The following is a 23,472-nucleotide window of genomic DNA, read 5'->3' as shown; positions in this document are numbered from 1 at the left end:
GATAGGCTTGGCTGTGAAGGGTTTTATGAGTTAATATATCATGAGTGAGAACTGATGTTTTATTTGACCTCTAGGATAAGAGACTGTGGGATCTTTTTTGAGGTATTTTTACTTTGTAGTATAATGAGTGTTTGACTTAGTCTTCATGGTTTAGGATTCCTAAAACTTTTGATATATTCTGTAGTTCAGACTTAGAAACCACTAAATGTTTTTCATTCCAAGTGAGAAGGCTTATGATGCATTTATTTTTTTATAATGCTTTTGTTGATTATTCACTTTGGGACTTCTTTTTTTCCTTGATCAAGTCAATACTTTTGTACACTTTTAGATATGTAGTTGGATATATGTTGCCTCTGTATGTATGATTTTGGTTTTCAGGATATCAATTATTTGTGCTTTGATCTGGCTACTTATTTGGATGTAGAAAAATGCTTTAAGACACAGTGTTATTGGGTTGTTTTTCTCAGTAGAAGCTGAGGCTCCTGGGAGAGACAGGAAATTGAAATTTGCTTAGTAGATTTTTGTAAAATATATTAAGGCTGTTGCATAAACATCTGTAGTTGATGTTTGGGTGGTAAGAGATGACATTATTGCTTTTCAGATAGCTATCTTGTTGAGATAAATGAGACCATTTCCTCATATTCTGTTACATGGTCTTTTATAACTGTATGGTGAGTATTACTTGTTTTCATGAAGCACGAGATTATTTCTTTTATTTTAATTTCTTTTAATTTAATTTCTTTTGTAGTAGGTATTTTTTTTTTCTTCAATGGTGATATAGTTTAGTTTCACAGCCTTGACAAAGACGAACATAGAAAGTCTTATCTAGGTTATGTGTGTTTTGCTTAGGAAGTAGATGTCACTGTTTACCTTGGCATGTTTTTGCTGGTGCATATTTTCATTTCAAATGCCATATTTTAGCATTTTGTATGTTGTTTCTGTGGTGTTATAATCATTAGTAATGTGTTAATGTTAGCATCATATGTTAGCAAATGAGAGGCCTGAAGATCCAGACAGAATTGGCTGCCGAAAAATACTTACAGGCTATTTGCAGACATGGGAATTTTTTTAATATAAAGAGATAAGTGACATAGAAGAAGGTGAAGGGATTTCATCATATATATTTCCCAACAAGGACATTGGATTATGTATTAACATCATTCATTGATATCCTTACTGAAACAAATCTCCTTCTACTATTCTATTCTTTAATGATTTCATGCAGTTTTGGAAATCACAGATTTGTGAAATGTGAATATTGTTTCAGTACAGACGAATTCAGGTCTATTAGTTTATTGTTGATACATTTTTTGAACATAAAAACTGTTGTAACTTTTTTAATGAACTGAAAAATCCAATTTTGAAAATTTCTATGTGGCCTTAAGGATAGGGACTTGCATTAGATGGCAATGCAGTCTTAAATACCTAGTCTGAGTTGCTGTATGAGACAAGACTAGTCAACAGCCAGCATGAGAAAAGTTTATTTAAATCTAACAGCAGCAGTTCCATGTTTAACTAGCAGTGTATAGCTATTCAATTAACTTAAAGACCTTGTTCAGCTCCTGCTTAAATGAGGAGAGGTTTGCTGTTGATATCAAATTGAAATTGATTGGGACTTTTGACAGATATTTTCCAAATAGTATAAGTATAATAATGATTTTGAGTGTGTCCACTAGGGTTGAAAAACCTAAAAACTCTGTCAGGTAATGTAAAAAGAAGAATTCCAAACTGCCCAAAGGTCAGAGAAAAAAACAAGCCTGAGGGAAGGACCCATAAGAAGCTGAAAGATGAGTTAAAGCCTCATCTTGTGTAAACATGTAGCAGGAAAAAGAGAGAATGTTTTCTATGTAAACTATCGACCTGGATCCATGTGTGCTATGACACAAGGAGCAAGATGTATGAGTATGCTGATGCCTGAAGTCCACTTTGAGAGCAACTCTTTTGGCACAATAATTTCTCTTCAACATTTAATCTTCTGCAGCACTAGATGCTGAATAGCCAAGAAAAATGTCTTTTTCTGAAATATTAAAACTGGAGACATTTTATGCTGAGGATACCAGGACAAGGCTTGCTGTCAGCCTCCATGCTCTGAGGGAGGGAATGGTGAGGTATAAATATAATAAATTGTGAAAACAAAGAGCAGGTGCCATCCACGGTGTTCACTCTCATTGGCTTTCCCTGGAACTGAAGAGGTCAGAAGAGCAGCCAAGGTTGTGTCTAGGGCACCAGGTCCTTGGTGGCACATGGCACACATTGAGATCCAGAACCAGTCACTCTCCTGGCCCTGAGGCTCCCTGATGAGCCATGCATGGGAGATCACCTGGCTCCAGGCTATCAGCATCTGGAGCACATTGACATGTGTGTCCCAAATTGGGAGTGATTCCTAGCAGAGGCAATTTTAAATACCTCCGCATTTGTCCCAAATCAGACAGAAATATATTTTTTTTTCTGAGAGGATAGTTCTACATCACATAGTCTCCCCCTTGTTTGATCCTGTTTTCTGGGATATTGCTGACAGCAAATTCAGAGACATCTGTGTGGAAATCTGCAGCATGAAGTTCTCAAAATATATACAATAAATTTAAACTGCATTTTGAGAGGGTTTTTGAAATTTCTGTATTACTCACTGTTGGCATATTTGGAGGTACTTTGCAATAATGAATATGGTGGTGTTAATGAATGTTGTATGTGTTGGATGTTTTCAGTTTTATTTTATTCATCAGCTGAATATGAGATAATGTTTTTGAAATTGAAAGTTTTAAGAGGTTATCTCTTGGAAAACACTTTTAAGTTAGGTGGTATTGCCAGAAATACTAGTTCTGTTTTCTCTGGTTTGTATTCTCCTGGCTGAATTATACTCTTGACTGGAATGCCAAACCCAAAAAGCTGAAACTTTTGGCAAGATGTGAACTAATGCTCTCTCAGGAAAAAAGGAAGTAAATGTGTTATAAATTGAGACCACAATGGATCATAATCCAATTATAATTTTATTAATTATAGCAAGTAGAATATGAGCAAAGACAGCGCTGGACGGCAGGGGAGTCTGCGCTCCGCCAACTGCCGTACTGATCAGTTCAAACAGTTCCTTTTTATACATTTTTACATTCGTGGTTGTCTTTGATCAGTACCCCCTTCTGCTTGCACAAGTATCTGGTTTGTGTAAGCAATTGCGGTCATCTTATCTCACGCAGTCATCTTGTCTCACAGGTTATCTTGTCTCACACAAGCGGTGTCTGGCAGCTATTTGCATAAGCAGTTTTTTGTCTTTTGCCGCCTAACCTTTACATTGAGCTTAACATAAATTTCAATAAACAATACCCTTAGTTCATAGTTTCTTACAATCCCCCCTTTTTCTTTTATCCTATTATTGTTTATTAGATGCTACTTTCATTTTTGTCACTGCAAGCAAACCTTTTTCCACAATTCCAACATTTATCATAACACTCTCAAGATAATACCTTACAATTACAATCATAGTTTTCACGTGGCATAACGCATTCACAACAATCTTTTCCACCAGGAAGCTCCTAATAGATCATCCCACCATTCTGAGTCTAACATTGAGGGTGTTTTCAGAGCACCATAGGTAAAACAGCTCTTATTCTATCTGCTATGTGCAGTTGTCGCCTTAATGTTTTTGCCGTGTGTTATTTATTCCTTGCTTTGTTCAGTTAATCCAACAAGTTGTGACCAACATGCAATTTGCTACTACTGTTTCACCTGTTGGTGTTAAGCAAATTCGAGCTGTGTGCCGAACTGCACAGTCAACCGTACTATCAGACACTCTGTAAACAATAATCAACAATTTATTAGCAAACAAGAACCTGAAATAATTAACTGTATAACAATCCAGCAAAGTCCCACGCGACACAATCAGAAAGAGAAAAAGTAAGAACCAAAGATATCAGCACTGTCCTTTGGATGTTGTCCTTTGATGTCTTGTTACCCTTACTCACGGGGCGATAGCGACAGAGAGATAGAGTCCAAGAACAACAGTCACACGCCGCGCGGTAACTCCTCTGATCAATAACATTTTCTTCTTTGAACTATAAGTCTGTTTCCATCACCTCATCAAGGTTTCGAGGGCGTCTTAGTTGTCTTCGTGATCTTGGAGGATTGGGGGGAGGAGGTGATCTCCGACACCAGCCACGAGACATTCCCTCGCATACCGCGATGGCAACGACAGTCACCACCAATATAATGAAAAATCCCAACAGCAGGGCGGCGCACACAGGATCGTCCCCTACTCCCATCTTCCCAAGATTGCAATCCAGCGGGATCAGTAAGATTAGTGGGATAGTCCAGCCCCAGGCTAGCGGCTTGACCGAGGAAGGTCCAAGTGCGCAATGAGCGGAAGTTTCTCTTCCACCCAGAATGCCTGTGCTGCCTAGATCTGGGCGGGCCTGGCAGTTGTTTTTGCCATCCGGGTATAGCCGAACTTTCGAGACCCTCCAACAACACATGCGCTTTGGACTGGGGGCGTGGAAATCCATTTTCCTGCTGCGTATGTGGACCCTGACTCCTGATCCCTACAGACCAGGCAGGTTCACCACTTGCGCTCTCACTCTTGTACCTCCGATACCGCGAAAACAATGGAGCGTGCTTATGCATGGGCAGCAATTTATTGTGCAGCCTTGATGTTGGTAGCCCTCACTTTGTTTGCCTTTTTACTACATATCTTTTGCCCTTGTAAATGTTCCTCTTTCAAGTGCCCATGTAGTTGTATCTGCTTATGTAAACCACCATCTCCTTTGGTTAACCATGTCAAAAATTCTGTTATAGGTCTTTTCGGCGGTTTTGGTACTGGCTGTTTTACTTCTGTCACATCTTTTACTTGGATTCTCTTCTTCCCACTAAAAATATCTCCATCCACCCTTCTGTCTTTGGGAAAGCAAAGCCACTCTGATGTTGGACATAACAGTAAAGCACTTGCTGCACAAATTTGCCACTATTAAAGCAAACCATACCAGGATGATTAGCAGAGGTCCGGTATAACATATGCTCCCACCTCTCATGCCTATGGGGTTGCAGCCCACAGCTGAGAAAAAGGTCTTCTTGGTGGCGAGCACAGAGGTTAACCCGGTCTTGCCCTCTACTGTTTAACAAATCCGTGTGTTAAGAGTTAGTCAATTCAAGTGCAGCTCCTTTGTAGCCACTTCCTTTGTTTCTAAGCAAAGCAAAATTTTGGCACTTTCCGATAGTGTCCTCCCATCAACTCTCAGGGACATCACAAATTCCGGGGACTAACCTCTTTTTCCCCGTAAATCAAGGTTACAGTTCATGCCCCTTCCCTATACAGTTATAAGACAATTTTCTCCATCTGCAAGAAATACCACATCCGGTAACACATTTCACATTCACACAAAACCCACGCTTCATGACATCCATGCATACACTCGAGACAAGGTATTACTCAATTAGGTTGATTTTCTAGCAATGCCTAATTGACTCCAAAATGCTCATAATCTCACATGTCTGTCAGTTAATGCTCGGTAAACGCCAGCTTTTCCCTGACAGTTTTTTTTGTTTGGTTTTGTCTGTTTTTTTGTTTTTGTTTCCTTATACAGCAAGTAAGTAAATGAATAAGTAAATTTTCACAGTGTTACCTCTGAACCCAGTCAAAAACCCAGTCAAACCACTGGTTAAGAGTCATTCAATCCCCTCCTGATGAATTTACTTAGTCCTTTGAGGGTGACTTGTAGTTGGTCAGTTGATGGTACCACAGTCCACTCCTGAGGCTTTTCCACCGGTCCTTTTCCTCAGGAGGCAAGAGTCCACCCCTTTTCTTTTGTTCGGATCGCTGTCTCGGTGGTCAGCAGCACCCGAAATGCACCTTCCCACTCGGGAGTTAATGATTAATCTTTCCACACTTTTATCAATACCCAATCACCTGGTTTTACATTGTGGATATTAAAAGCCAATGGTGATATTTGAGGCAGAAGTCCTTTCTTTCTCAGTTTCATTAAAGTGTTACCAATGTTTCATTAAAGTGTTACCAATTCTTATTACATACTTTCTTACATACTGATCTCCTACTTCAGGGATGACAATATCCCTGTCATTACTCATACATAGTAATCCAAACATCATTTCATAGGGAGAAATACCCAGGTCTGTTCGTGGCTGAGTATTGATCCTTAATAAGGCCAACGGCAGGCATTTAATCCAAGACATCTGAGTCTCAATCATTAACTTAGTCAAGGTTTGTTTTGAAGTTTGATTCATTCTTTCTCCTCTTCCAGAACTCCGAGGATGCCATGGGGTGTGCCATGCCCATTCGATCCCTAAGGCTTCAGATAGCTGTTGTATAATTTTTTTAAAATGAAATATGTTCCTCCGCCCAAGTCTATTCTTTCTATTAATCCATATCTGGGGATAATGTTTTCCAGTAACACCTTGGATACCATGCTTGCCATTGCCCTTGGTGTGGGGGATTGCTTCCACCCAATGAGTTAAGTGAGCCACTAATACCAACAAATACTTCCACCTTTGTATTTAAGGTAGCTCTGTTAAGTCTACCTGGAGGCTTTGTATGGCTAGCTCCTATTCCCCAGCCACCCTTTTTTTTTTTTTTATCTCATTACCTTTTTGTTCACTTTTTAACAAATCAAACATCGATCAACTAGTTGTTTAGCCACCATATATATATTCCTATACACCCATATTGTCTAAGGAAATGATCACAAAGTGATTGTGTTCCCCAATGTATTTTCTAATGTATTAATGACAGAATTTCTCATGATCTGAATTTCTCATGATCTTGTTTTGTTTAACATCTGCCTTCCATCTGCTAAAGTCCATTTTCCTTCTGAATCTTTTCCCCCCTTATTTTTAAGTATATCCTTTTCTTGTTCTGTGAAATTTGGGGCTAAATTCTCATAATCCCCTGGTATTATTACCAATAAAACTACCAGTGATGATTCTGTAGCTGCTTCTCTGGCTACTTAATCTGCTAAATTATTCCCCCTTATTTCCATTGATGCTCCCCTCTGATGTCCTTTCACATGCACAATTGCAATTTCTGTGGGGAGCTTCAGGGCTTCTAAAACTTCTCTGATCAGCCGCTCGTGTACTAGCTCCTTCCCTTTTGTATTTATAAGCCCTCTTTCTTCCCATATTTTTCCAAATGTGTGGACCACTCCAAATGCATACTTTGAGTCTGTGTACACTGTCCCTTCCTTATCTCTCAATATACCAATGTCTGTTTTAGGGCATAGAGTTCACAGACTTGTGCTGACCACCCAGCAGGTAATTTCCCCTTTTCAAACACTTCCATCTTCTGCCTCTCGATAATTACATAACCCAATATTTTTCCTTCTAGGCATCGAGAGGACCCATCAATAAATAGTTTTTCTCTATAGGGCAAAGGTTTATTTAACGGATCTTCTCTTATTTTCGTTTGATAATTTATAAAATCCAAACAGTTATGCTCTGGTTCCTAAATATCCTCCCCGATTCTCCTCCCATAATTCTAGTAATTTAACCACTAGTTTTCCTTCACCCAGCACCACACCTATTCCTAATTGCACTTGTAAATCTCTACCTAGCAAATTACATCCTACCCCTGGCATTAACAACAAATCATTAACAGCATATTGATCTTCCCCTTGTATTAACACATTCTTTATAACTGGGACCAAAAACCCCTTCACCTTTAGCCCCTACAGCCCAAGTTGTATCTTTTACATAATCTTCCTCCTGGGGTCTTAATTTCAAATTTATCAAGGGCTCTTCTGTTGGTATATCCCCCAGGAGGTAGAGTCCCTGACACCCCTAGTGATTACCACCCTCATCCTGTTGGGTTACTTCAAACACCAACAGGTCCCGTATTCTCTGGGGGCATTCTTGTTTATAATGCCCCCCCTCCCCACAATAAAAACATTCCCTTGTGATTTCCCTGGCCAGTGGTGCCTCTTGGTTCCACCTTCCCTTTCATTCCCTTGCCTGTTTCAAATTGTGATTTCCCGTCTGAGATTTCTTGTGTTTATTTCTAACAGCTTCTTGTGCAGTTATCATAATTTTAGCTTTAGTTTTAGCCTTTTCTTCATCCTTCCTAATATCTACTTTCTGTGCTTCTCTCAGGAGTTCCTCCAGACACTTATTATAATGACCTAGAGTCACTCATATCTCTCCTCCGCTCTTGTTCATTCTGATTCCACTGCAGAGGGGTTACAGGGAGTTTCCTTTCCCCGGGTATCCCCTGCTGATTTTCTCTCTCCCATATCCACATTCCAACCGTTCTGATCATCTGTCTTTCCTCAGGAGAGAAAAAAAATTCCCGTACTCGACTGCATCTCCTCCCATGTATATATATACTGGGTCCCAAAAATTGATCAATCTTCTCTGACAGCCCCACAGGGTCCTCTAAAAACCTCCTAAATTCATTCTTATACGCCCTCACTTCTACATTAGTGAGCGGCACATCCACAAATCCCATCCCCCCTTGAATTCCTGCCGCTGGGACTTCCCGGCAAGGGATTAACCCTAGCCGCCCCGTGCTCCCTTAAACGATTTCCCTTAAATCATGTATGAGCCGATATTTCCCATTTGGTTTCTTTACAGGCAGAATGGGGGTGTTAAAGGGTGACATACAAGGCTCTAAGATTCCTTGTGCTAATAATCGATCAATTTCTGGTTTTAATCCTCTCCGTCCGTCTAGGGAAATGGGATATTGCTTTACCCTCACAGGTATGTGGGGTTCAGAAACTTGGATTTTAATCGGTGGGATTTCCAGTCTACTAATTGTGTCCGGAGAGTACCAGACATCGGGGTTAATTTGTTTTTGCTCATCCACGGTCAAAGGATAAGTAGACACTGTTAGCTCTTGATTTTTCACTTTAATTTCTAATTGTAATTCAACAATTAAATCTCGTCCTAGCAGATTAAATTCTGCTTCAGGGACGAGCAAGAGTTCACCCATTCCAAATTTATTTTCAGTTTCGAATACCACATTTTTGATTTTGTTTACTTTAAATGGTTCTCCTTTTGCCCCAATTACTTGTACTTTTTCCGGGGAAATTTTACATCCCTCAGGTATTTGTTTAATAGTCGATTTTTCAGCCCCAGTGTCTACTAAAAAGGTGAACTCTTGTTTATGGGGACCTATTTTTAATTTTATCAAGGGCTCATGATGACTCCGGTCCCCTAAGATATAGAGCCCCTGGCTCTCCTATTCCGTTTTCAATATTTCCTCATCCCTGATCCTTTCTCTGCAATTCTTCTTTATATGTCCCTTCTTTCCACAGTAAAAACAACATCTCTGTTCCTTCTTTACTACTACGTTCCCTTGTTTCATTCCAGCAGATCTGTGTTCACCAGTTCGTCCTTTACGGTCCTCTCTGACTGCTGCTACCATCATTTTTACTTGTCACTTGCTGCTCTCTTTCTCTCGCCTTACATAGACTTTCTGAGCTTCTCTCAATAATTCATCCAACCCTCTATTCTGCCAGTCTTCTAACTTTTCAATCTTCTTTCTGATATCTTCCCATGATTTTGCCACAAACTGAGTTTTGAGGAGTGCTTGCCCTAAAGGGTCGTCTGGATTTACCCCAGAATACAGCTGAAGGGCTTTCCTCAGTCGTTTCAGCCACTCAGTAGGGCTCTCATCTTTCTTTTGCATTTCATTAAATGCTTTATTAATATTCTGGCCACAGGGTACTGCTTACTATAGTTCTCAGGTCCTGCATATGAGTTCTATGCACCGGATCCTGATTATCCCTATTAGGTCTTTGGAGTGGCCATTTAATATCCGCTTGAGGTCCCTGGGCATGTTGAGCATCCCACAGTCTCATTCCTGCTCGTCTAATCATATCTCTTTCCTCGGTAGTAAATAATTGACCAAGGATAGATTGCATCTCATCCCAAGTATAAAGGTTTGGTCCAAAAAATTGATTTAATCTTTCTGCCACTCCGAGTGGGTCCTCAATTAAGTTTCCCATCTCGGTTCTTTTAAAATCTCATAGGTCAGCCGAGTTTAGGGGTACGGAAATATATCCGATCACGGGTTGAGGTCCCCCCATGGGTATTTCCCTTAGGGGGTACATCTGAGCTGCCCCTTTTTGGCTTCTAGTTACACGTCTAGGAGGAGGGGGAGACTCTTGTTCCGACTCCGGTGGGGGAGTGGGCGCTCTGGGGACCTCTGGAGGGGCTGTGGGAGCAGGAGGGGAAATGTAAGGAGGGGGGGTTAGAAGGGTTTCGTCTAACCCTTCCTTCTTTTTCTTTTGTCTAGTTTTTATTTCATTCAGCGGGTAAAGTCTAGCTCCCGGTCTTTTTAGCCACACTTCCGCATACTGACTTTCTTCTGGGTTAAGGGGTTTTTTATTATTAACCCAGAGATTTAATTGTTGCATTTATCCAATCTTCTTCTGACCCGCAGACTGGCCAAAAGACATTTTTAGAAATCTTCTTCCCTCCCCATATCTTAGTACAATATTCTATCATTTTCTGCTTATCTTTCCCTAGTGTTCCAGGGAAATATCTCCAATTGTCTAAGATATATGCCAGAGGGGTATTTTTAGGTACAGTGGGTACCCTTCCCATGGGAGTCGAAGGCTTGCTGCCCTTCGCCCCCATCTTCTGGATTATCCACAAACACACACTCACTTGCTCCCCTTGTTCCTGGCCCAGTCCCTCGCGGGAGATGGAAAACGCAGTACTTAAGGGTCCGCACTCGCTTGGTTCAGTATATCGAACCTCTCATTCGTTATAATCCAGGAAACCCAATCCCGCCCGAACGGTAAACCCGCGAACAAATTCGCAATATACTTACGCATCCTGCGTCTTCGTCCGGACTCCCGTGCACAGAATTTTTATGGGATTTTACCGGTTTCTCCTTTGCTCATTATTCTAGAATTTAGGTTCGTCGGTAAGGATGGGGTGGGCTATCAGTCGCGGGGCCGCGGATTGCCGCGGGGCGCCTCCCCGGAGGACAGAAGCCCACCGTTCCTTATCCGAGTCACGGCACCATGAAATTGTTATAAATTGAGACCACAATGGATCATAATCCAATTATAATTTTATTAATTATAGCAAGTAGAATATGAGCAAAGACAGCGCTGGACGGCAGGGGAGTCTGCGCTCCGCCAACTGCCGTACTGATCAGTTCAAACAGTTCCTTTTTATACATTTTTACATTCGTGGTTGTCTTTGATCAGTACCCCCTTCTGCTTGCACAAGTATCTGGTTTGTGTAAGCAATTGCGGTCATCTTATCTCACGCAGTCATCTTGTCTCACAGGTTATCTTGTCTCACACAAGCGGTGTCTGGCAGCTATTTGCATAAGCAGTTTTTTGTCTTTTGCCGCCTAACCTTTACATTGAGCTTAACATAAATTTCAATAAACAATACCCTTAGTTCATAGTTTCTTACAAAATGTTTCCAGCACACTACTGACAGAGGTGTAGAGCTTTCTGGTGTGCCTAACATGAATTTAAAAATGGTTATCCCCTCGATGCTTCTTCTCTTACTGCTAAAATAAGTGATACAATTCTTTAAAGGAGACTGTCTTAGAAGGTAAAGAGCAGCAGGTTGCTGTAATCACATGGATTATCCATTGCAAATAACAACTGGTGCTAAAACCTAAGGTGCTTTGGCCTGATCTGAGGGGAGTAATAACCCCTACAGAAGATAAAAAGGCAGATGGGGCACAACAGTGAGTGATGTGGCTCTTTGTACACATCCTCTGAGCAAGTTTCTGCAGAGAAACATTTATTTTCCTTTAGTTAGAGGTTGAGTACTTTACTAAAACCTTAGTGAACTGCTGTTTTGCTTTCATTGTGACAAGTTTTATATGAAGGAGAAGCTTGAGGGTTGGGGAAGCAAAACTGAAATTTCAGCTAATAAAAAAACCACAAAGGTCTTATTTCCTTTTTTTAATGTACATCCAGAAGAGTCACAAATGAGAGCTAAAAATATTATGACAGTAATGAGCATTAAGACAATGTACAAGCTGTGAGACTTTCCAGAAATTATAATTTTAATTGACTTTTCTTCTTGTTTCAAGTGCTTGAAGTATAATTCAGATGTTGCTGAATGTCCGTTCTTGCTGCACATCTGATTAAATGGAATAGCTGCCAAGAAGTGTTATTCTCTGTTGCATTTAACACCTTGTGCCACAGAAAACAGTACAATTTAGAAGCACAAGTCATTGTGTTATTTGGTTTGATAAATCATATGCAGAAATAGGATCACAGCCTGCTTTTTCTGACTCATACCTTCAAGAAGAATCTAGTAACTCACCTTAGAGGTGAGAAACTTTAGGTTTTGTCTGACACGTGAAAAGAAATGGGAGGATTTGGAGGAGGAGATGTCTGTGGAAAAGCCTATGGACTAACCAGGTTTGGGAAGAAAGTTCAGATCTACCTTTTCAGGGTAAAATACCAACAAGAACACATAAAGGAGATGTATTTAGAGCTTATTTATAAAGTACCACGTTGTTATCAATACATAATCCAGAAGTAATTCATTCATTGTATTTATATGGGTATGTTTGTCCCAAGAAAGATCATTGAAATCATTAATTTTTTAGAACAAACAAAAGCTATAGCTTCTTCAAACACAAAAGACAACTAGTAAATGTTTTTTTCTTCTGATGTCACTAGACGTGTAACATTTCTAGCTGCTGTTTTTCAGATTACAGAACTTCTCTCTCACCCCCCATTTTGTTGCTTTTTTGTGTCTGTGAGGAATACGAACATCTCAACTACCTATATTATATTACATTATATTGGTATGATAGTTATAAATTCTTGAACATTCAAAGTCATCATCCCAAACACATGCAGACATTGCCTTTACTTTTTTTTTTTTTTTATGTATATGCAGAAATTATCTCTGGTTTCAGTTACTCATTATAAAAAATTCTATGTTAATTTGGATTTCTCTCCTGCTTAAAATCAGGCTAGTCTTTTCTTTCTGCTTTTTTATATTTGTGCCTGAAAGTATTTAAATATGGACATTTTTTGTAATGTAATTCACAATGAATTACAGGTAAGTACATTCATTTAAATGAGTTAAAAAAGTGTACTTCATTGACAATAAATGCTCAATGCACTCTTTCAGAGGATGAAAAAATGATTTGTCTCACTGTTTCTTCTGTAAGATCTGATTCTACAAGAATACCTAAGACAAACCTAATATTTTTAAGTTTTTCTAGGCTATGCTTTTTAAAGGCACTTTATTCCTTATCAGAATTGGCCTTGTATAGTCCTACTGGTATTTTGTTCTTTTTCTTTATTCAGGATCCAAGCCACATTAATTTAATTAGGCTCCTTAAAAAACTTCTGAATTAAAAAAGCAGTGAAAGTATTGCAATATGAATTCAGCCTTAATAGACAATAATTTTCACACACAAAATAATTTATTATTTTGCAATTTTGGGACTAAAATGTAAATAATTTTAACTACTTTCAAGTGAGTGGTTCATCAAAGATGCATTTTTAATGCCAGGATTTTGTTCTCACGTGGTGTCAATTGGATTGATATTACTGGCCTGTTGGCTCAATAATCTGTGAAATAAAATAAATATACATGAAAGTCACAGAAAAAGTTAGTCCATCAAAATATGACAATATTACCAAAAATAAGACAGTGGCTTGATAAATTATGCATTCAAAAAGACTTTATTAATACGTCTGAGCCTGTCCTTGGGAAGAATATCTCTTCACCAGAAACTGAAAATGTTTTCCTTGAGGTGAGCAGTGTTATTACAATATATTAATTCTTTATAATGACAGGAAGCAATTAAAGAAATAAAATATTTTTCTCCAACTTGATTTTTGAGATGGCTGCAGTTTCATTGAGTGCAGTGTATTATACAGCCTCAGACATTCCCCTGCAAGGAAAGAAGCAGCAGTCACCTGTAAACACCATTACTTGCTTTCTATCAGTTACCCAGATTTTCAGATTCCTATGTAATGCATATATTGAAGGAAACCAGACACTCTGAAATTCATTTTAGTTCTGATATTCCACTGATTTAAACTGTAATACAGATGGTGCTGAATGGAGAAGCTGCCTAGTTGTCTGACCCACACTATGTGGCAATCCATCATCTTCCATGAGATTCCAGTCTTTAGCAATGCTCACCATCAGAGATACCATCCTGGCCTCTCATTTATCATGTAAATGTTATTTTGTATAATTTCCTGTTTAATGGCAATTCAAATTATTTAATTATATATATACTGTTTTTCAAATCTTGCTTCTCATTAATTGATAATGTATTAATTTGTATAACTGTACTGTAAAAATAGTTTAATAAGTAGCACTAATTAGAATATTAATGATGTCAGAAATTACTTGGTTTAGTTCTAGTATCTAATGAGAACTGTCTTTGTGTCAAATAGAGCCAAGCTTAACGCTCAGACTTTCAAATATTAACTAGGACCATGTATATTTTGAGAGTTATTATGTACTATATCTAGAAACAAATGGAAATGTTACTGAACTCTAGAAAACATCTGATATGTTACTGTGTTTTCCTCTAAAAAGCCAGTGATAAATCCAGTTACATTTTGCAAATTCTAATGAAGTGGACAGATTGTGTCTGTGTTGAATGCTCTGTTGCCAGACAGAGGAACCAAACCAGTGGTCTGATCCATGTGTTGTGTGTGGGTATCAGGTGTAAGAAACATGATGCAGTGGAAATTAGGGACTATGTTCATAAGAGACTTTTCCACATCTGAGCAAGCAGTTAACTCCTGCTTTGAAGCAAGATTGCCTAATTGTACATGGGTTTGACTAATGAAACTGTGGCTTCTCTGATAAATCAGCAGATAAATGCCTTATCTTGTTATAAAATGTGACTAAGTAGTGCTTCACATGAGCAGGGAACTGAAAATTCCACTGTTTTGTTGTTTCATCAGGCAGTACAGCCAGTGCCCAACGCTAATAAACATTACATGAGGTATGTGCGGAGGGCTGCAGACTTGCTGAAGCTAGTACACATCAGCTATGATATGTGCTGGAAATAAGGTCATTGCCCCAACACAGAGACCAAGTGAACTATGTTTTGTAGTGTTTATGCTAAACAACATTTACATTGTGGTGCTATACATTAAGCTATGCTACAGTCAGCAGAGTGCACATGATCTTGAAAAGTCTGGCAAGAAAATAGTATCTGGCTGGGGATGAACTTCAGAAACCTGTGGATCATGGGCTGTGTTGGGGGAAAAGGTACTTGCAACTATTTGGCCAAGATTAAAATGTGTTGCTCTTTAACTGAGAAGTGAGAACTTCATCCAATTATTCTCTATGCACAAAACATGCATTACCTAACCAGAATTTCAAATAGAGATAATAACTAGTTAGTCCATTGTCTTTCTCTATGGTTCCCTTTATAAACTAGTCTTTCTCTATGGTTCCCTTTATAAACTAGGAAAACAACTAGAGGGCTGTTTTTGCAAATACAATAGTAAAAGAAACCCGTACCTTACTCCTTTTGGTTGCATAATAATGTGCTGTTAATGACAGGGCTAAGAACTGCAGGAATCTGGGAATCCCTGCTTCCCTAAAACAGAAAGTTCTTGCAGAGAATCTGTTTCCCTAAAGCAAGCAGTCTGAGCGTGTCTGGCTTCTATGGAAGGGGAGAGAAAAATCTCTGTCTTTATTTACTGAGTACTTAAAAGTATCTTCTGGACCATTGCACTCAGTACTTTGTATATACACTGTAAAAAGCCAGATTTCCTTCTGAAGGACTGCAGGAAAATGATGTTATGTCATGTAACAAGACAACAGTCTTTCCGCACAGGGTGCAGTCTTCTTGCCTGGCCCTGACTCCAAACGTAAATCTCAAAATACTTTTTCACGATGTAGCTGCATAACTAGCTGTTCTTGTGAATTTTCCTTTTGTATGGCCATGGAAGGAGATGGAGAAACAAATCTGGAGTTAACCTCTCATAGACCTTCAGATAGTGGCATTTCATAAGGTGTCTGTCTACATGCATGAATGTTTGGGTGTTTTCTATTTTCTCCGTTTATGCCAAGTTATACTAATGTTAGCATCTGAATGTTTAAAACTACAAAACAGTGTTTCCAATTACAAACAGAAGTCAGAGAAATGAACAAAATAATAAAAACCTGTTTGAATGCTTGAAATTTTCCAGAAGGATATTATGACATAATTGTAAATACTTTATAGGATGGCATTACTTTTACTACTGATGATGAAATTAGACTAAACTTGCTCCCACATAATAATACAATTCTTCTCAGGAAAAAAATATTCCTTGAGGCCTCATCTTTTGCAAGCAATTCTGACCCAATTCATATATATTAATTGTAAAATTTATGTCCTTACCTCTCTCACAGGTACTGCATGAAAAATTATGTGGGGGAAATGCATTGTATATTCCATCAGCTTTTTTCTTCTTTATTCCCACAGGCACAACAGCTAACAGATCTGGAGCAAAAACTAGCAGTTGCAAAAGATGAATTGGAAAAGGCAGCCCTTGACAAAGTAAGAAGTGTGATGTAATGGGAGCATGTTTATCAGCTGTGAATGTTTCGGTGTAATTTGACAAAAACAAATGAAAGTCTTGCAATGGTTTAGATACATATTTAATTGTGTGTACCTGGGAGTAATGCTACTGAAATCAGTGGAACTAATTATGATGCATGAAGTTAAGTACAACTGCAAAGTTATTTAAGAGGAGGGCAATTAAATTAGAAAGAAAAATCTCAAAAACCCATAGAAAGTCAAATGCTATGATTCTTTATGTGCAAAAGTACACTAAGAAGAACGTTCCTGTAACCAATACGATTTTTATTTGAGGTTTAGTTACAAGAAGGATGCAGTTTAGGAATGGGTCAGTCGCTTAGGGTGTGACAGATATGAGAGAGCTAACCCTTCTGTGGGTAGAGGTGCCTACTTGTGTCAGGGAGGCTGTGGGGAATCCTAGGAGAGAGACAAAGCTGGACACATTCGCTTCTGCCAGCTGTGCAACAGGGGAAATCCCTGCTACATTTAGCATAGCTAGGAAGAAAATATCATGCAGAAAGGGAGCAGTTTATCAGAAAGGAAAAAACTTCAATATGCTATCAACAAGTACTTTTTTTTTGTTGGTTTTCTACTATTCTCAAGTTCCATCAGATGTTTAAAAAAAAGTATGCCCATTGCACTAAAACTTTTTTGTTCTTTAATCATCAATATTGCCATCACTGAAATCATCCTCTTGCAATGCTGGATACAAATCCTCACTCAAAATGTCATCTATGCAAGTAATGCTCACAGTAGCATTATTTAATCCTGTGTGCATCTGGTGATCTATCATGTTTCTAGTTAGTACAGTGAACTGAACTGCTTCATGTATTAATTGAAAAATTAAGCATGTTCCTTCTTTGCTCATATAACATTCACAGATGTGGTCTTTCACCAGTGCCAATATACTGTCTGTGACAAGGGCAAGAGAGCAATGCTTTTCGTAAATATCTTCTAAATGCAGTTATTCATTGTAATGCAGATAGTTGTGAATGAGAAAACAAAGAACATTTGACATCAGGAACTTTTAATGAGAATGCTATTAAGGGATTCTGTCTGCAAATTAAAAGAGGATTTGCAGAACACCCAACTGACTTCTGTGACCCTCTGTTTCTTTCCTATTAAATATTATAGAATTTTAATTTAGGGCTCAGTTAGGGTTCTATAGGCTTACCCTAAGCCCAGTGTCATCTTCCTGCAAATCATCAAGAGAGTGTTTGGATGGTGTCACTGTTTATATGCCTTGAAAGTGCAGTCAAAATGGCAAAAGGGAGTTAAAAAAGGCAGTGAAATGAAGGAAAAAGACAAAGTTCACACTGGTGAGAATTGTGATATGGTTTTATGAGACTAGCTATAACCATGTTTGACTCATTCTAACTGCAGAATAATAAGACCGTTTGAGTTGTAGGTGCCTTTGTCCCCTGGTTAAGAGCTTTTCTGTATGAACTATGAACTGGAAAGAGTTAGAGATGGCCAATGGTCCATCCATGTCTTCAGTGAAGGCTTGGCCTTAACTGTTTTGACAATGTTAGCATGTCTAGTTTCTGCTAAAGGAATGGAAGCAATATGTAAAGCAATGTGCATTTTCTGAACATGAGATGTATTTGAAATGAATAATTGAGTGATCTAATCTCAAACTGTGCCTATAAATAGACATTAATTAGTATTTTCCTTTGGGGAGAGTATTGGACTTTTCTATTAAATATTGGTTTGTGCTGACAGTGGACTTAGTGTCTCTCATAAGTCTGTTTACACTACAGCACTTTTCTAGTTCCTCTCATAGACCCTTGGAAGACTGACAAATTTTGCGTTACCACAGCCTGAATTATGCTATATTGAATCCAATCACATGATAAGAGTATAAACAGATCTGGGAAATATGAGGATGTCACATGTTGGCAATATTTTGACCAGCAAGCAGCCTGCTTTGACCACAGTCACATCTATGCAAAGTTATCGAGAAATTTATCAAATGACTTCCCTAGTTCCAATAGTGTTGCCTTAAGTTGTACTCTTGTGCTGCCCATTTATACATCTCCTATCAGCAAACTCAAATCTGAATTTTGCTACGTGCAGGATGAAAACAAAATAACCTGTTCTGCTTTTACCTCTGGAATGGCAAAATGGCTGGCCATAGCCAAGACAGAACAAGCACTGGATGTCAGGGGTGGGAAATAAGAGAATGAGAAATTATGCAGAGGGATTTACGGACAGGAGTGTTGTTTCAGTTCAGTGTGATTTGCAGGGAGCACTAGAATCATATAGTGCTATAATGGCTGAGTCCATGTATTCAAGGAAAATTAGACAGTGTGCTACCTCTGCCAGTTTGGTGACTGAGCTTATTTTGACTATGTCAAATAGTGTTTCATGTTCTCTGTGCAGTCGTTTCTTGAAAAGTTAGGGGAAAGACGTACTACGTGAAAAGAAGAATGCTAAGATCTTCTGTTGTCAATTAGAAATTGAAAGACCTCTGAGTGGCATGGATGAAGTAATCCTTTCCCTTCTACACTGCCGTTAGGTCAGAGACATATCAGTCTGATGTGAGGTTCATAGATTTTAATAAGTCATACAAAGTGCTGTCCTCTTTGATGATTATCTAACATTCCTCCTCACTGCACACGTCTTAAGGGAAATACATTCAGTAATTTCTGTTTGCAAACAAACCAAACTCCATCCTATCTCCTATTTCTTTTATTTTCCTTATTACTGTGTATTAATAGTCTTTCTATAGTTGCCTTTGATCCTACGATTGAACTGTACCCTACTAACCATTTTTGTTTGCTTATTTTCAAAGAAACACTCAGATTTTCCCACTTAGGAGATACACTCCCTGGTTCCAGTTCAGGGGAAGTTTATCTGCTATAAAAAGTGGAATATTTGTTGAGTTCTAAAAAATACTTGTTTAGCAAATAAACCTAAGCAAGGTGGTATATGCCAAATGCCATTGCCTAGGATTGGTATAACCGTGAAATATTTTCTATTGTATATGTAATATAGCACATACATAGTATGTAGTGTGTAATGTTACTTATACATGTATTTTCCATCACCTTATGCTATGATATACCTCGATTTATGTATCTTCAAAAAAATCTTTGAAGGTTGAAATGTGTTCATGTAGCAGCCTATACTATTTATGGGCACATTCTTAATATAAAGAATAAGAGCAAGTGGGTTTTTTTTTAAGGCCAATTGCTGCCTAACTCCCTGTGAAATTAGCATAAGGAAGTTACCTTAATATATAACATTTGACTCTTAGCATCTTGCTGTCACAGAGCAGAAATTTAAAATGAGATTTCCACAATGCTGTAGTTACCTCACTGCTCTTACTGTCTCAGTTTATTTCAATGGCAGACTGCTATTTTCATTAATACGTCTATCTGTATTTCTGTGAGTAAAATAGCAGTCTTTTAACATGAGTTTCAAGAACTTCACCACTTAAAAGTTTTAGTTCGGCTTGTTGGACAATAATGGATCTGGACAATCATATTCTTAAGAGATGAGAAGACCTATGGTTTATTCACTACAAATTGCAACATCAAAATATGCTCATGAGGGAGGCTGTCTATGTTGGACTAACATCAATCTTTATAACCTGTGGAAAAATACCAGTTATTCTGAACAATGTGTATTAACTAAATTCCACGCAAAGTCTGCGTCTTTGCAATACGTGGACGTTTACTTCTCTGTAACTATTATATGTAAAAGTCTGAACAATGTATGATATTTGGTAATTGCATTTTTGTTTCTTTTCAGATAAGATAATATTTAATAATTACTTGCAATAATCAATGTGGATGAAACTTCATAGAGGAAAGTGCAATGACTTCCTAGGAAGTTTGGTGTGTAATGCACAGTAACCTAATCATATTAAAAAACTGATTTAAACAGCCTTAATTTATTCCGTTAATAAGAAAAAGCATCAGCTGCTAAAAGATGTTTGGTTTAATACAGGGAGAGAAAGCAAGCAGTTCTGTTCATAGTAACACATCTTAGTAAACTGATGATTTCTTATTTTCCCCAGGAGTCACAGCTGAAAGCTCTGAAGGAGACTGTGCAGCTTTGCCTGTCTTCCGTTCTGCACAATCAGCCTCCTGCTAAGACTCTAATCCCTTCAAAGCCAGCTGAGAAGCTGACATCCCCAGTTACAAAGGGCTCAAAAGTTCCATTTCAAGTGACAAACACCAAGGTATGGTTTCTCTCTCTTTTTTTTTTTTTTTTTTTTTTTTTTTTAAATCTTTGAAAGTTTGTCCTGTAAGAGCATCAAACTGGAACTAAGAAGGATTTTAAATTCATTGAAAGATTAGGATGAATTTTGGGGATAATTCTAAGCCTGTTTCTGATGTCAATAAACTTTAAAAAAAAGTTGGAAAGCAGCTACTTTTTTTGCTGAGGAAAAAATTTCTGTCTATCACTTGCTAAATGGACCATGTCTGCATAACAAATCTACAACGAAGATGGATTTACATCTAAAGTAAGTGAGGATGTTAATTCATAGGATTATTTACCTGTTGGGTACTGATAGTGAGTTTATGGTAAAGTAGCACCTAACAGTAAGACAGTTTTTGCTTGTCATGCTTCCTTAGTGAGGACAACTGATTTAAAACATAAAATAGTCTGGGACAGCCAAATCAAATTTGCCAAAAGGGATCTATGGAATTGAGCATAGGCCGTAGGGAATATTCCAGTCATTCAGGATGGGAAGGGCAGTTTAGGAGAAAGTATAATGAAAAAAATTGCTTTGATTCAGTAAATTCAAGCATTTTTATACAGTTAGGATTTACAGTGATTAAAAACTATCTTTATAATTTTCATCTCCAGAGCTGCATTTTACTCATGTATTCAAATGATTCAATAGATCTAGAAAAATAATCTGTGATTTTAATTAGAAAGGAGGTTCTACAGAAGAATAACTGAAGAACACTTTATTGTCCTCCTTAAATTCCAAAACTCTTTCCTGAAATAAGAATTTCTAATTCATAGCCAATTTGTAATTTTTATACAGCAGCGGTTGATATTCATGGTTAGTACAGAGGCTGAAGCCAAACGTTAGTAATCTTTCTGTATGTAATTAAAATTGAAACATAATTTGAGAAAGCAGAATATTATTATAAATCTAAATCTCACATTGCTACTCTTACAATAATGATTGTTTTATAGGAAGAAACCTTCAGTCCCAAAAATGACTACCTCTGCAAACAAAGCACTGTATTAATTAATAGCAGCATATGGGGATATTAGTGCTCATTTAGATTAAGATCACTGGTTCTGCAGGAGACTGTACTCTTCTTTGGTAGGTCATGCAGACTGAGCTTCACTCTGGGATCTCAGGAGCATATTTTTCCTACTTAATGTGGCTGTAGAATTGTCTATCTTGTTCTTATTGTCCTCCTCATCAGGTTGGAAGTGTTTGTGCCTCTGTCATGAAAGCATAGGTGTGCTGATGGATAAGGCCCAACAAGGCATTTTGCTTGTGTTTAACACTGATATAGGGTCAGAGCCTTTGAGGCATTTGTGGTCTCCTTGGTGCTACAGGTATTACTGCAGTGCAATGATGGAAATGGGAATGCAGTGTAGAGTAGAATTAGATTTTTGATATTTGACTGAAACAAAGAATACTCTTCCTCCTTTTTTTCTGTGAACATATAGTTTTTTTGTTTAATGTACCTGTTTGTAAATTGTATCATTGTTTCTGTGCTCCGGCCTTTTTAAAAACAGCATTTAGTGTTCTGTATCGAAAGGTGCTTGAATAAGTTAGACTGTCTCTTTAATATTGCTCACATTTCTCTGTACTTGGCATATGCCATGAAACCGTCTGAGAAAATAACGGTCTGCAATCCTCCTCTTCCACACATTGACATCTCATTATTATAAATCTGTGCATTATCTGTGATTATAAAACCACTGAAATCTGCTACTGTGAAATAGGTTGTCAAAGAATCATAGTCAGTCCAGAATTATACCCTCTGCACTTGAGCTGTGTTATAAAAGGCTTTTTTATGATGACAACCATTCTTATGTATCTTTTCCTTGGCTTTTTCTTCCTCTTACAAGCCAACTAACTCTAACTACAGATGTATAGCTTTCATTTTTTTATTATATTTGCATAAACATTTTGATATAGCAGGCTAGTATTTTTAGGTGAATATAAATGTGTGTGATTACTTAAATAGGTTTTCATATGTAAAAGTGGGAACTTCAGTTGAGCAGCACTTATGCATCTTGTCACGTCTGATAAGCAGCAGCTTCACCTTCAGGAAAGAAATGATGATTTGTTTGGTAAATATCTTATTTCAAATATATTCTCATCCAGCCTAAAAACTGCTTTCTAAAAATGTCTAACTTATTTTAAATCCATTGAAGGTTACATCATATGGTGTATGGTACCTGTATCACTTCAGGACAAGCATCCCTGGGACTGGGATTCTTTCTGATTTAATAAAAAAAAAAAAAAAAAAAGGAAGAAGTGCAAATAAGTAGGTTGTATATTTGTATTCCTAATTGGCAACCATAATACCTGAGTGCTTGTTAGAGATTATATTTAACCCAAGAACATGGTGTAGAAAGGATAATTAGGAAAGCAAATTGCCAAAATTCTTGGGAAGGTTAATTTAAAAAATTAATTTCCTAGTGAGGTATTTTGGTCTTTCTAGATAATCTGATATAAAGAAGCATAAATCAGGTTTAAAATATCAGTGTGAATCAGCCCATAGAATTGTCTGAATCAGTGCAAAGAAGTTGTTCTGGATAGGTCAGTAATTTGGAAGAGTGGGTAGTAATGGGAAATTCTTACATGTAACTCATAGAAAAAGTTCCCTTAAAATGATCAAAAGCAGTATCATCCTGAGGTACGTTCCAGAGCGTGTCTTAAATGAGTTAATATTGACAATGTACAAGAACATAAAATACAGAATTCACCATGTGAATTTGCACTAATATTTCAGACCAAAACCATTTAACCTGTCATGTACCTGTCCAAATACTGATACTGGTGA

General features: G+C 37.9%; 1 protein-coding gene across 4 annotated transcripts in view; it reads left to right on the top strand.

Moving 5' to 3' along the window:
• LUZP2 (leucine zipper protein 2) overlaps window positions 1–23,472 on the top strand; it is a 280,149-nt gene that overhangs the window by 217,320 nt on the left and 39,357 nt on the right. For all 4 annotated transcript variants that reach the window (XM_042784716.1, XM_033006825.2, XM_033006828.2 and 1 more), the window contains 2 exons: window positions 16,382–16,456; window positions 20,502–20,666. In XM_042784716.1, coding sequence (XP_042640650.1) covers window positions 16,382–16,456; window positions 20,502–20,666 — 240 coding nt within the window. The remainder of the gene's footprint in view (window positions 1–16,381; window positions 16,457–20,501; window positions 20,667–23,472) is intronic.

The sequence above is a fragment of the Tyto alba genome, unplaced genomic scaffold (assembly GCF_018691265.1).
Source record: "Tyto alba isolate M040663 unplaced genomic scaffold, T.alba_DEE_v4.0 Super-Scaffold_8, whole genome shotgun sequence".
NCBI classification, from domain to species: domain Eukaryota; kingdom Metazoa; phylum Chordata; class Aves; order Strigiformes; family Tytonidae; genus Tyto; species Tyto alba.
The sequence above is the reverse complement of the archived record's forward strand: the minus strand, read 5'-3'. Positions and strand labels throughout refer to the sequence as shown.